Source organism: Lynx rufus, unplaced genomic scaffold (assembly GCF_022079265.1).
Source record: "Lynx rufus isolate CCGP_SWC_20201006 ecotype Redwood Valley unplaced genomic scaffold, mLynRuf1.p SCAF_7, whole genome shotgun sequence".
Taxonomy (NCBI): Eukaryota; Metazoa; Chordata; class Mammalia; order Carnivora; family Felidae; genus Lynx; species Lynx rufus.
This window is the reverse complement of record NW_025814889.1, coordinates 64,862,740-64,878,068: the sequence shown is the minus strand read 5'-3', so window position 1 is coordinate 64,878,068 and position 15,329 is coordinate 64,862,740. Positions and strand designations below refer to the sequence as shown.

General features: G+C 37.1%; 1 protein-coding gene across 2 annotated transcripts in view; it reads right to left on the bottom strand.

Moving 5' to 3' along the window:
• FGD4 (FYVE, RhoGEF and PH domain containing 4) overlaps window positions 1-15,329 on the bottom strand; it is a 109,427-nt gene that overhangs the window by 32,986 nt on the left and 61,112 nt on the right. The window contains exons 14-16 of one of the 2 annotated variants that reach the window (XM_047066935.1): window positions 15,154-15,294; window positions 7,691-7,831; window positions 6,332-6,509 (exon numbers count right to left, since the gene is read on the bottom strand). In XM_047066935.1, coding sequence (XP_046922891.1) covers window positions 6,332-6,509; window positions 7,691-7,831; window positions 15,154-15,294 — 460 coding nt within the window. Of the gene's footprint in view, window positions 1-854; window positions 6,510-7,690; window positions 7,832-15,153; window positions 15,295-15,329 lie in introns of those variants that run through there. The other variant, XM_047066934.1, reaches the window with a different exon arrangement.

Below are 15,329 nucleotides of genomic sequence, written 5' to 3'. Positions count from 1 at the left end.
GCGTGAGTGGGGGAGGGGTAGAGAGAGAGGGAGACACAGAATCCAAAACAGGCTCCAGACTTTGAGCTGTCAGCACAGAGCCTGATACGGGGCCCTAACTCACGGATGGCGAGATCATGACCTGAGATGAAGTCGGATGCTCAACTGACTGAGCCATCCAGGCGCCCCTGATGCTAATTGTTTTTAGGTATCAATTAATAAATTAATTCATTAAGGCCTGACGAAGGCTATACATTTCTAAAAAGGATGAATTCTAGAGATACTTTACTTGTGAAATCATACTGTTCACACATTCCTTTTTGAGATATGTTTTATGTTTTAAATCAAAAGCCAGTAACTGGGTGAAACCCCACGAAATACAATTTACCTGTAGAGTGCTTTGTAGTCAGCAAGTGCCTTTTTCATATTTCTTGGACTGACCATAAGACTTTATTATTGGGACTCAGGTAAATTGTATAAGGTCATATAATACGTAATAGCAGGACTACAACTCAAAGACAGTTTCTCTGACTTCCATTTCCATGTCTGTTTCCCCACATATGACTGGAAAATTTAGGCGAACACCATTAGCTATGGAGTAGAGCAGTAATTTCTCAGAGAAGAGAGCAGCACTGTTGTAGTGCTTCCTGCAGATGTAATCTTGGAGTTATCACAGGGAGAAGTCCCTATTTCCACACCTGGGGAACCCGGACTTCTGTCACAGCCTTATTCTTGAGAGATTTACATAGGTTTTGGTAGGGAATGAGAGGTAGGAAGCAGCATTGGTACTCTATTGGAGTAACTTTTCTCTGAGACAAACAAAATCATTGTGAACATCTCCAATCCTGGCTGCAATAACATTTAAGTCTTTATAATTCATTTAAGGATGTATTTATTTACAAGATACAAATGCTTAATATTTAATAGGAATTAAAGTGCTTAATTTTACAATGTTTCCAATTCTATGCCTTTGTGACCAAATATACATATGTTACACAATATATACACTATATGCAAATATTTTACATTCATATAGCTAGAAAAGAATTACGTTTTGTGTATGCTTTTTTCACATTGGAGTTAACTCTAAAATTCTGATAACATACCTTTTCAAACTGACCAGTCAACAATTCAAAAAGCCAGATAACACTTACTCAAAAATATCAGTCAATTGTCACTCACAAAATAAAATGCTAGTTTGGTTAAAAAAAAAAAAAAGTTTTATATACAGATATGATTGCTAATGAATGGAGACCCCTCCCCCAAAGCGATACATTCCAATATCCACATAATATGTAATATATAATACAATTCTGTTATCATAATGGTCCCCACAGACTACTGTGTTTCTTTCCAAACCTGTGTATATATCACTCTATGTATTTGGTATTTACTTATTAAAATATGCTACAATGAGATTTCTTGATTTACTCTCTCACTAAATCTACCATAACAAATTTTAGGAAGAAGGATACCATCATGTAACCCTCAGTGACTCCAATGAGTTAAAAACTATCTTGTAGAAGCCATGTGCTAGTTCTGCCAAAAGCTCAGTCCAAAAAGTAGAAAACCATGATTGACTTTAGAGGAATTTTTTACCTCATAAAACAGTGCAGAAAATGGCCCAATAGGATGAAAGTCTTTTAAGCCTAAAGAAAAAGGTAAGTAATAGAGAAAGACTTGGGGGCAACAGATCCCATCAGTATGCTATTACAAAGACTTCTACTTTATAGTTCATATCCCTACTGCACTTAAAGTATTTTTCTCTTGTCTTAACATACACTGCTCTGATCAGGAGATCAGCAGTCTCTTTCTGTCCACCTCTCTGTTCACTCTTGCTTATTTCAGTTCCTAATTTTTTATTCCTCTTTACTGTATCAGTAAAGAAAGCAAAGTTATCTGCTCATGAGAACATGATTATGGGGCATACAGAAGAATGAATTGTATTAAAAACCCATGTAAATAATTCATGTTAAGATATTTAAGTGAAGAGAACAATTTCTATAAAAATTTCATTCCTATGGAAAAACAGAATTGGAAATCAACAGTGTTTTTACATATATACATATATGCATAAATTCACAGAAAGGGTTTTAAAAGTAGATCTAGTGGTCTTTATATATCAGACTCATATTTTCTAAATCTGAAGAATCTATAGTAGGTAGTAATATGAAAATAAAAAGCAATTTGATTCTACTAAAATTGGATGAGAATGAAGAAGTAACACGATCCACTACAGGTGTCAATACAGTTCTATAGAATAAGAACTGGTTAGCCACAGTTTTTATATTAATACATTCTTGAAGAATACAAAATTGAAGAATGAAAACATTAAGACATTCTTGCCTTTTGAGTTAATTTTAGCTTATTAATACCATGTGCTTAATCTTAGACCCGCTAACACGAATATCATGTGATGTAAGAAATTTTAATCTTCTATTCTGCATTATAGCAAGGATACCTGCAAAAAAAATAAGACCTTTGTTCCTTAGAAGTTTATTTGCTCCTGTTGGTGCCCTTTCCTCTGGACATATCTAGTCCAGAAAGAGAATAATTAGAGTTATCACAGACAATATTCTCAGCATAAGAACTTAAGGCTTTAAATATAATCAGAAGTGGGATTGAAAATTTGAAGGGAAAACAACCACCCTGTTTCCACAAAGTTGACGAGAGAAAGTAAAACATAACTGTGAACTCACAGAAGTATTTTTGATATACGGTTTTTAAAGGCATCAATGAGTCTTTAGCAACCCTGCAGCACTATGAAGCTTGTCGTTTTCTTTATATACTCATGACTACTACAAGTACTCTTTTAAAAATCCAAATGTGTATCTATATATGGGACAGGGTATATTTAAAAGGTTTTTGTAAAAAGTTTAGTACTTTTTTAGGTTGGAGTATTTGTTTTTAATTGGGGTAGGTCACCTGGTGAAGGTAAGTACGCCAACCTGCATGTTATGTTAAACTTCACGGAAAATGAAAGGAGCTTGATGACGTAGTGCAGATGTGCTTAATTCTTTCACTATCCATACCCTTTGCAAAAGTAAAGATGCCCTTGACAGTTACTTGAATCCAAGGAATAATGCCCTCCCCTTCTCTTCCCTAGAAGTTATAGTATCATTTCTAGAAGTTAATTCTCTATCTCCTTGTGGCTAGAGGCATTCGTATTAAAATTTCAGTATAAAAACATACCCTGAAGAATTTTATTGCTTGCATACATGATGGCATCGTAGATGCCATTATTACGAAAGTGGCTGGTGGCATTTTTCATTACCGAGTCCCACTTAAAATCTGGAGAGAAGTCTGCACTACATTTTGCACATAATATACCAAATGGGAGACTTTCAATAAAAGCGAAATTTAAGTTTAAAAAACTGGAATGTTTGTGGTGAGTAGCAGTTTTTATCGAAGAAGTATTTTTTAGGTTTGGAGGAAGGGCACTTTAAAGATGGCTTGGAAAGCACCAAATTAGGGAAGATAAAGAATAAAGCCTATATGGGATGTTGGTTTTAATAGGAGGGCAATTAATTGTTTTTTTATGTTCAATTTGTCATGGCTGCTCAGGGGTGTCAAAAACCAAGATGGAGATGGTTCTTGAAACCAATCACACTTTGAAGTCTTTTAGTTTAGTTGAGTGTTTACTAAATGCCTAAGAGCATGCCCTTGCCTTTCTCCAAGTAAAAGCATTAGTGATTCTTTAAGAGAAACAGGTAAGGCTGCTTCAGTGCTTCTCTTTGTGCTTGTCTAAAGAACACGGGGTGAAACATGAAGACGGTGACTGAATAATCAGAAATTCTCTTCTAGTACGAATATTTCTGATTTTTTTAAATTAAAGATAATGTTAAGAGCATGATGATATTCTTTTTACAGGAGTGTTCTCTCAATAACCTAAATTAAATGACATTGATATTTACTCAGCCAAAACTTGAGTGTGTCCATATCACTCGATTTCCCAGGAGGAGAACTTACGGTAGGGAAAGTGTAGTCTGCTTGCTGTTCAAAAGAGTTTTCAAAACTAACTTGGCCCATAAATCTTCTAACTGGCCCTTATGTTTCCACTGCTCTGTCCACATTTACGAAAGTCATGTTTTACTGATAATCATTCTGCATTTTTATTGCTTCTCTTTTCTTGAGATTAAGAACACCAACACATCATCTATAGCTATAGTGTAACCTTCTCAAAAGCCACCCTGAACACATATGTTGTACATACATACCCACCCCAAGGTTGGCAGCTAGAAAAGAGAAGCAATGTAACATTTCTTTGAGTCTGTCCCTTATTTGATAGGGCCTAAGAAGCTACCTTTATCTCTTTCTGACTCCAAATATTTGGTTTAATGTTAATGATCGTGGCTGACTTTCCTTTTTTATAGAGGAAGGTAACCTAACTGTGTCCGCCATAATCAGTTTACCTTCTTTTTTGGAGTGGGGAAAAAAGATACTTTAAATATTTCTTAAAACAGCAGGCCTGAATAAATGTGTGGCAGTCTCAAATTCTGAGTGAATCTATTCTACATTTAAGGTGTCATCCTCAAAGGCCAAGATAGTGGGGTCATTCTTGTGGATTTCTAGCTGACTTAGGCATTTAAACATGATAATGTTTGGGGTATAACAGGCTACATGGGGGGAAAAATACTAATTTGAGAAAAAGATTAAGTTAAATAGTCAACCTAATGTGAGATTTTAGTCACAACCACAGTATGGTGAAGAGTAGCCTTTGTACAAGAAATCATGTTTGGACTATTAAAAATTCTCCAGAAGATGAGAAAAAGTGCTCAGACTCTCTTCAATCATCTTGTACCTCCCCCAAAATTGCCATTAAAATATTGCTTTTCATTATTGTGTTTCTCCCTCCTCTTCCTCACTGAGGTGGTTAAAAGAGTTGAGCATAAACTTCCTCTAATATCTATCTCCCTGTACCTCAAACACAGGTGATCACGTGTGAATTTTGTTCCCCATCGGACAAAGGAATAGGCCCACACAGTTATCTGAAGGGTTAGTTATATAGTCTGCATTTGACCATACTTTAACAGTCTTATGGAAAAGAAAAACATTACAATCAATGTAGTTTCCCTATGTCCCAGTTCTGTATAGAGTCAGGTATCTTGTACAGTTTAGGTTTCTGTGAAAATTTGTGCACATGCTGATATTAACTGCTGCAACAATTGCAAGATTGTGAAAGATAAAATAACCTGTGTGACTTTGACCATCCCAGTGACCAAAGTGCACTTTATCTCAGAATAATCAAGACTGAAGCATTAATTACACCCTCATCATATATTTCAATAGGTATTATTAGCACCTTCAAAGAGAGGCACTGTTTTAAATAGGCACAGAACGAAAAAATAGTACTTTAAAAATACTGTTGGAACTAATATATCCCATGCCAAATAAATTACTGCTTTTTCTTATTATAAAAATATCAATACCTTAAGATGTCAATCAGTTAAACATAAATCACCAAAAACATTTCTTAAAGTTTAGAACACTGTTCAATTGCAAGGTAAAACATGCTTTACATTTAAAAAATAAATTAGAGACAAATATGAACCTAAAGCTGAAGAGAAAAGCATGTATAATATAATTATATTCATGTTTAATACTATATACACATAATTGCTATATACTTGAGATATTTTATTCTTAGGAGTATTTCTACAAAAACAAGTATTATCTTTTCTTAATAAGTTGAAAGTTTGAACACCAACAATTTGTCCTTGTTGTTTTAAAAGAACATACATCATTTATGCAGCTTGAGCTTTATAAACTAAATTAAATAAGTTAATACAATAGCCTAAACTGTCCCTGTATTTATTTATTTATTTATTTATTTATTTATTTATTTATTTATTTATTTATTTATTTATTTTTACCACGGATCTATTTTGGCAACATGGAGGTATATCTTTCAAACTGTTACAAGTCCTACCTGTGAAGGAGAAGACATTACAGGACCTTAAATGGAGGTGGCCTATTCTAACCTGATAGTGATAGAATCCACTGATAACATTTTCTTCAAGACACAAGTACATATGCAAGGAATAGCTCATTAAAAAATGTTCCATTTTCACATTATTTCAAACTTTTACCGGTAGAATGGCTCTGCACATTAGTTTCACTATGAATACAGAAACATAGGAAAGTACTTCCCCAAAAGATGCATTTAAGAGCCTATATTTTTCAACATAAAGTGCTAAGAGATGAATGAGGAGGGCTGGGAATGTCTTGAGCTGTAAATCTTAGGACCTCCACACTGTGGATGGTCCTGAAGTTCAGCATTCTGATTTTTTCTTAGGTTCAGGATGATCATCCAAGGTGGTTGGATGCTTGTTGGGACCATCTGGTGTCTCACCTGTGACAGCTAAAAAGATGATTTTCAGCCACTTCTGTTTCAGTTCCTCACTGTCTGCGGCAAAGCTGTGCACAGACTTGGACTGGGTCAGTTTGAAACTGTGTGGCAGGTCTGCACTCCTTGGCATATCGTCCACAACGTAACCCAGGAGTGGAATGGTGGCCTGGGCTCGGACATCCTAAGGAAAAAACATGGTACATAGGAGTGTGAGATGTACTAGCTTGCTGTGCATGGGCCTGTGTGACCTGGCTCCCACTAAACCTCTTTTCCTACCACTGTTCTACACAGATGTGCCCTGTGAGCTCTCTGTGGACAGTGATGGGCATCCAGGACTTAGCATACTGCCTGCACGTGAGGCCACCGATAATGCTGGCTGAATGAATTAATGAATGAGAGCTGATACCTAAATCAGCTACGATTCACTGATCCTACACCCTCTCTCTGTGAAGGAGTCCATTCAACTCTTCATTCAGATGAAAAAGGGAAAAAAATAAGGTATCGTATAAAAGCCGCAAATGTTAATGATGATTTCATTACCAAACGCAGCTTTATTTGGTGATCCATTTATTCAGGCATCAATGTATTTATGGACAAAAAAAGTTATGGGAAAAACAATGACACAGAAGACAATATATACCTTGGTATTTGTAGTCTATTTCTAAAATAAGGTTTTCCTAGCTCTTAATGCAGACATAGGGTAAAATACAACAGATGCGTTGAAGATTTTATATATTTCCAGGTGAATGCAGGTGTTTTTCAAGCACAACACAAGCCACAGTGTCTGGGGCTGCTCTGGTGAGAAGCTCAGCCTGCATGTCTGTTGTTTCCATAGATTTAGCTCACATCTATGCACACATGGTTCTCAAAAACTTACTACTGGATAATGTTAATCCAAGGTTGCTTTAAATTCCCCTTCCTCTCATATTCTTTTCTTTTTCAGGTATCCATACTTCAGGAAAAAAAACCCCAACTTATCATAATCATTTCCTGGCATTATAAAGGCTCCTTCTCCTCCTTGCTTCTCCCTCTGCTTCACCCCTTCTCTCATGCCCCCTCCTAATCCAACTCACCCTTTCTCAAACCACTGGAGAGGAATGAGAAGAAGGGAGGAGACAAATGAGGCACAAGGGGAAGAAATTATGGGCTATATTTTAAAAAGCAGCCTAAAAACTTTAAAAATCAGTTTAAATAAACTTGAATTTTAGTTACTATTTTTCAATTGTAATGAAAGACAATGCAAGTGGTTGAACTCTCTTGTTCTATAGAGGACAGTAATGGAAAGATTTTGATTTCAGTGTCTGTTCACCTCCCTTTGTACCCCAGGACCTCCATCCCCTCAGAAAAATGCAGTTTACATACCTGGGGGGCACCGTACATGTACAGCACAAGAGGGTCTTGTTTGGGGATCACACACCAAGCTTTTTGCCAAGGTTTTGACTTTTCCATATACTGAAGAAAGCTGCACACTACGCTGTTTCCAGACACTTCTGCTGATTCAATCTAAAAAATACAATGGAAGGAGAGTGAGAGAAAGAGAACACAAAATGAACTGGGTAGAGAGTAATTCACCTTATTGGAACATTCATAAAGTACAATATATTCATATAAAATGTCTCTCGGGGATGTCCAAAAAGGGCTCATCCCCAATTATTATTTAAATACTTATCTAGATCTTTTATGAACAAGGGAAAATATTTAAGTATTACCAGGCCTCAAATTTAAATAAAGTTAAACATTTATTGAATGCTTGCTATGCAGGCACTTTTCTTAGTTCACTACTTCATTTAATCTTCACCAACCCTAAGAAGATATCATTTGGGGGCGCCTGGGTGGCGCAGTCGGTTGAGCGTCCGACTTCAGCCAGGTCACGATCTCGCGGTCCGTGAGTTCGAGCCCCGCGTCGGGCTCTGGGCTGATGGCTCAGAGCCTGGAGCCTGCTTCCGATTCTGTGTCTCCCTCTCTCTCTGCCCCTCCCCCGTTCATGCTCTGTCTCTCTCTGTCCCAAAAATAAATAAACGTTGAAAAAAAAAATTAAAAAAAAAAAAAAAAAGAAGATATCATTTGCATTCTCTCTGAGGTTCAGAGAAGAAATTACTTTCCCCAGGTCACACATTAGGAATTGGCATGCTAGAATTTGGATCTGGATCCAGAGCCTGAGCTTTTATTTTTTTTTAATTAATTTTTTTAAATGTTTATTGGAGAGAGACAGAGCATGAGCGGGAGAAGGGGCAGACAGAGAGGGAGACACAGAATCCAACCAAAGCAGGCTCCAGGCTCTGAGCTGTCAGCACAGAAACCAACGTGGGGCTCGAACTCACAAACCGTGAGATCATGACCTGTGCCAAAGTCGGACACTAAACCGAATGAGCCACAGAGGTGCCCCCCAGAGACCAAACTTTTTTTTTTATTTTTAAATTTTATTTTAACGTTTATTTATTTTTGAGACAGAGAGAGAGAGCATGAACGGGGAGGGGCAGAGAGAGAGGGGGAGACACAGAATGGGAAGCAGGCTCCAGGCCCTGAGCCATCAGCCCAGAGCCCGATGTGGGGCTCGAACTCACAGACTGCCAGATCGTGACCGGAGTCCAAGTTGGACACTTAACCGACTGAGCCACCCAGGTGCCCCGAGCCTGAACTTTTAACCACAATGCTATACCAGCATCAATGATATAATAACGCGATAGCAAAAAGGTAAATACTGACCAGCAATCAGAATCCTGGAACCCGAGATAATTTAAAAGTTTTTAAAATTGTAGCCCTCAACAAGTACAAAAAGATCGAGATCATTACCATGCATATATTCAGACCACAATGCTATGAAAGTCGAAATCAACCACAAGAAAAATTTGGAAAGGTAACAAATACTTGGAGACTAAAGGACATCCTACTAAAGAATGGATGGGCTAATCAAGAAGTTAAAGAAGAAATTAAAAAGTTCATGGAAGCCAGTGAAAATGATAACACCACAACCCAAAACCTCTGGGACGCAGGAAAGGCAATCGTAAGAGGAAAGTATATAGCAATCCAAGCCTTCCTAAAGAACGAAGAAAGATCTCAGATACACAACCTAACATTACTCCTTAAAGAGCTGGAAAAAGAACAGCAAATAAAACCCAAAACTAGCAGAAGACAGGAAATAATAAAGATTAGAGCAGAAATTAATGCTATCGAAACCAAAAAAACAGTAGAACAGATCAATGAAACCAGAAGCTGGTTCTTTGAAAGAATTAACAAAATTGATAAACCACTAGCCAGTTTGATCAAAAAAGAAAAAGGAAAGGACCCAAATAAATAAAATCAAGAATAAAAGAGGAGAGATCACAACCAATACAGCAGAAATACAAAGAATAATAAGAGAATATATTATGAACAATTATATGCCAATAAAATGGGCAATCTGGAAGAAATGGACAAATTCCCAGAAACATATACACTACCAAAATTGAAACAGGAAGAAATAGAAAATTTGAACAGACCCATAACCAGTAGGAAATCAAATTAGTAACCAAAAATCTCCCAAAAACCAAGAGTTCAGGGCCAGATGGCTTTCCAGGGGAATTCTACCAAACATTTAAGGAAGAGTTAACACCTGTTCTCTTGAAGCTGTTCCAAAAATTAGAAATGGAAGGAAAACTTCCAAACTCTTTCTATGAAGCCAGCATTACCTTGATTCCAAAACCAGACAGAGACCCCACTAAAAAGGACAACTATAGACCAATTACCCTGATGAACATGGATGCAAAAATCTTCAACAAGATATTAGTCAACCAGATTCAACAATACATTAAAAGAATTATTCACTACGACCAAATGGGATTTATTCCTGGGATGCATGGCTGGTTCAATATCTACAAAACAATCAACGTGATTCATCACATCAATAAAAGAAAGGACAAGAACCATATGATCCTCTCAATAGATGCAGAGAAAGCATCTGACAAAACACAGCATCCTTTCTTGCTAAAAACCCTCAAGAAAGTAGGGATAGAAGGATCATACCTCAAGATCATAAAAACCATATACGAAAGACCCAATGCTAATATCATCCTCAATGGGGAAAAACTGACAGCATTCCCCCTAAGGTCAGGAACAAGACAGGGATGTCCACTCTCACCACTGTTATTCAACATAGGCTTGGAAGTCTTAGCCTCTGCAATCAGACAACACGAAGAAATAAAGGCATCCAAATCGGCCAGGAAGAGGTCAAACTTTCACTTTTCACAGAAGATAGGATACTCCATATAGAAAACCAAAAAGATTCCACCAAAAAACTGCAAAGTGGCAGGATATAAAATCAACGCACAGAAATCGGTTGCATTCCTATACACCAACAATGAAGCAACAGAAAGAGAAATCAAGGAATCGATCCCATTTACAATTGCACCAAAACCCATAAAATACATAGGAATAAATCTAACCAAAGAGGTGAAAAATCTATACACTGAAAACTATGGAAAGCTGATGAAAGAAATTGAAGAAGACACAAAAAAATGGAAAAAGATTCCATGCTCCTGGATAGGAAGAACAAATATTGTTAAAATGTCAATACTACCCAAAGCAATCTACGTATTCAACACAAAATAACACCAGCATTCTTCACAGAGCTAGAACAAATAATCCTAAAACTTGTATGGAACCAGAAAAGACCCCGAATAGCCAAAGTGATCTTGAAAAAGAAAACCAAAGCAGGAGGCATCACAATCCCGGACTTCAAGCTATACTACAAAGCTGTAACCATCAAGTCAGTATGGTATTGGCACAAGAACAGACACTCAGATCAATGGAACAGAATAGAGAACCCAGAAATGGACCCACAAACGTATGGCCAACTAATCTTTGACAAAGCAGGAAAGAATATCCAATGGAATAAAGACAGTCTCTTCAGCAAGTAGTGCTGGGAAAACTGGACGGCGACATGCAGAAGAATGAACCTGGACCACTTTCTTACACCATTCACAAAAATAAACTCAAAATGGATGAAACACCTAAATGTAAGACAGGAAGCCATCAAAATCCTTGAGGAGAAAGCAGGCAAACACCTCTTTGATCTTGGCTGCAGCAACTTCTTACTCAACACGTCTCCAGAGGCAAGGGAAACAAAAGCAAAAATGAACTACTAGGACCTCATCAAAATAAAAAACTTCTGACAGCACAGGAAACAATCAGCAAAACTAAAAGGCAACTGATGGAATGGGAGAAGGTATTTGCAAACGACATATCAGATAAAGGGTTAGTATCCAAAATCTATAAAGAACTTATCCAACTCAACACCCAAAAAACAAATAATCCAGTGAAGAAATGGGCAAAAGACATGATTAGACACTTCTCCAAAGAAGACATCCAGATGGCCAACCGACACATGAAAAAATGCTCAACATCACTCATCATCAGGGAAATACAAATCAAAAACAGAATGAGATACCACTTTTCACCTGTCAGAATGGCTAACATTAACAACTCAGGCAACAACACATGTTGGTGAGGGTGCAGAGAAAAAGGATCTCTTTTGCACTGCTGGTGGGAATGCAAACTGGTGCAGCCACTCTGGAAAACAGTATGGAGGTTCCTCAGAAAATTAAAATAGAACTACCCTACGACCCAGCAATTGCACTGCTAGGCATTTATCCAAGGGATACAGGTATGCTGTTTCGAAGGGACACATGCACCCTCATGTTTATAGCAGCACTATTGACAATAGCCAAATGAAAGAGCCCAATGTCCATGGATGGATGAATGTATAAAGAAAATGTGGTATATATACACAATGGAGTATTACTCAGCAATCAAAAAGAATGAAATCTTGCCATTTGCAAGTATGTGGATGGAACTGGAGGGTATTATGCTAAACGAAATTAGTCAGTCGGAGTAAGACTAATATCATGACTTCACTCATATGAGGACTTTAAGACACAGAACAGATGAACATAAGGGAAGAGAAGCAAAAATAATATAAAAACAGGGAGGGGGACAAAATGTAAGAGACTCTTAAATATGGAGAACAAACAGAGGGTTGCTAGAGGGATTATGGGAGGGGGGATGGGCTAAATGGGTAAGGGGCATTAAGGAATCTATTCCTGAAATCATTGTTGCACAATATGGTAACTAATTTGGATGTAAATTAAAAAAAAAAAAAGGTTCTAAAATTGCAACAACTCTTTGAAGACCCATTTATAGTTTTCTGCTTTGTCCCCTGATATATATATCACTGGCTAAAAAGGGAACAAAATCATTGACTAAATAGATTTTATTATACACATTATGGGAAGCAAGTGGTTTGCTTCTATTTTCAATTGCTCAAATCTTTAGGGTAGCACTACTCGGTGCCATCCACTGAACAGTGCTGGTTCACAAACTGCTCTGTTACCCATTCCAGACAAAGCACAGAAAGTAGGAATAAGCACTTAGAAACTTTTAAAGCAATTTGACTTTGTGATGACATGCAAGCAACAGGATTGCATATTTTACAAAAATATTGAGTTGTGTGGCTTGGAAATAAAACTGGCCCTTCATCATAGATACCTTAAGGAGCACTGGCAGGCAAACTATGGCCCACCAGCCCACCACCTGTTTTTGTATGGCCTAAGAGCTAAGAATTTGTTTAGATTTTTTTGACTTTTATAGATAAAATTTAAAATCAATCTGATAACAGGGAACACTAACTTTGGACTCCAATGAAATGAAATGTTATCTCCCCTACCTACAAAGAATTCCAATCTTATTGCCCTATGATAAAAAACTATACTACATTATTATTGTATTTTGAATTCTGTCAATAAAAATTTGTGAAAATGTGTTTTCTTTCTTATTATAGAAGTAATGTTTTCAGGTTTTCCTCTTGGCCTGCAAAGACTAAAATAGTTTCTCTGACCCTTTACAGGAAAAGTGTGTTGACTCTCGGTCTAAGGCACATAACACACTAGTTGGCAAGAAGCAAGTTTCAAAATGCATGTATGTGTGTGTACATGCACATATACATACTTATCTTCTACTTATAGACCTCACATAATATATTTATTTGATTAAATAAATATAGGTTTTTCGAGAAAACTACCTAGAGATTTTTAATTCAGAGATACAACCTGAAACCCATCTCTTAAAACAAGTCATTGGACTCATTATATTATGCCGACTGCTGTGTTTAAAAGTCTTAAGGCTGTGTTCTTGGGAGCCAGTGAAACATGTCTTTCTACCTCCTCGCCAGGGAAAGCCCCATTTAGGTCTGCCTACAAGCAACACATATACCCTAGAAGAATTCAGAGTTAAAGTTTTAGCTTTTCAGCCTTAAATGGACTCTGAAGTTTATGATTCTTTTTCACTTAACAAATGACCCTTGTATGCTTATACTGTATAGATGCTCAATAAACAGTCATTGATTTTTTTTTTAATATTCTTAAAATGTTTACTTATTTTTGAGAGAGAACATGAGCAGGAGACGGACAGAGAGAGAGGGAGACATAGAATCCAAAGCAGGCTCCAGGCTCTGAGCTGTCAGCACAGAGCCCAATGTGGGGCTCTAACTCACAGCCGTGAGATCATGACCTGAGCTGAAGTCAGATGCTTAACTGACGGAGCCACCCAGGTGCCCCAGCTGTCACTGATCCCTAATAAAGCATGGAAATTCTTAGTAAACTATGTATGTCTATGACTTTAGATACATAGAATTATGGTCATGAGCCTATTCTTCACAGACTTTCAAGGCTACCTTGAAATTTCTGACACAAAGGCCTTATTATATAATTTATTCCTTATGTTAGTATCTTTGAGTGTGAAACTGATTTCAGGTACAAGCTGCATCATAGTGCCCAGGCTTGGGAGGTTCTGACTATTCTAAAAATATGAGTCACATTCACTTGCTAGATATTTTAATAATATTTCAAAGCAGTTACCAGATTACTGTCACTGGCTGCTAAATGATGTTTTTAATACAATAAGCTGGAAGACATTTTCAGGTAATAAAGTAATAATTTAATATGAATTTTAATAATTTCAGACAGTGGCTTTTGAAGCCAATATGATAAAATTACCAGGTAAACACTTTCCTATTAAAAAATACAGTGGACGGGACGCCTGGGTGGCGCAGTCGGTTAAGCATCCGACTTCAGCCAGGTCACGATCTCGCGGTCCGTGAGTTCGAGCCCCGCGTCAGGCTCTGGGCTGATGGCTCGGAGCCTGGAGCCTGTTTCCGATTCTGTGTCTCCCTCTCTCTGCCCCTCCCCCGTTCATGCTCTGTCTCTCTCTCTGTCCCAAAAATAAATAAATGTTGAAAAAAAAATTAAAAAAAAAAATACAGTGGAGGGGCACGTGGGTGGCTTAGTCACTTAAGCATCCGACTTTGGATTAGGTCACAATCTTGCAGTTCATGGGTTTGAGCCATGCATCTGGGCTCTGTGCTGACAGTGTGGAGCCTGCTTGGAGTTCTCTGTCCCTCCCTCTCTTTCTGCCCCTCCCCCAATCACACATTATCTCTCTCTCTCTCAAAATAAATAAATAAACTTAAAAAAAAATACACTGTAATGTTGGGCATCAGAAGAGACAACAATTCATACTCTTAATATTTTATTATAGCTGCTTTCACAACATTAATGTATTTCACTCTCAAATGATGTTGACTAAACATAGCACTGACCCTCTTCTTTCTACACAACTGAATATGATCCCAAAATTAAGCAAGATGAGAGAAAAGCATGAATCTTGCTTCTTCTTCAAATTGTTAAATATTAAGAGAAATAATAAAATATGCTATTTGTATTCTTTAGGGCTAAAAAACAATTCTACATTTCTTGCATAAAAGTTTCAGTTCTCCAATATTTAATATTCCATACCTCTAAAATTCCTTTTCTCTTCTTTTCTTCACTGTCCGTGAATCCACTTATTATTTGATAACAGTCTTTACAAACTTTGTTCAATTTTCCACCATCATACTCAAGTTGAGCTTTGTAATCAGAACACTTCCAACAAACCACCTTAAATTAAAAAAAAATGAAGAGTAAATAATCAT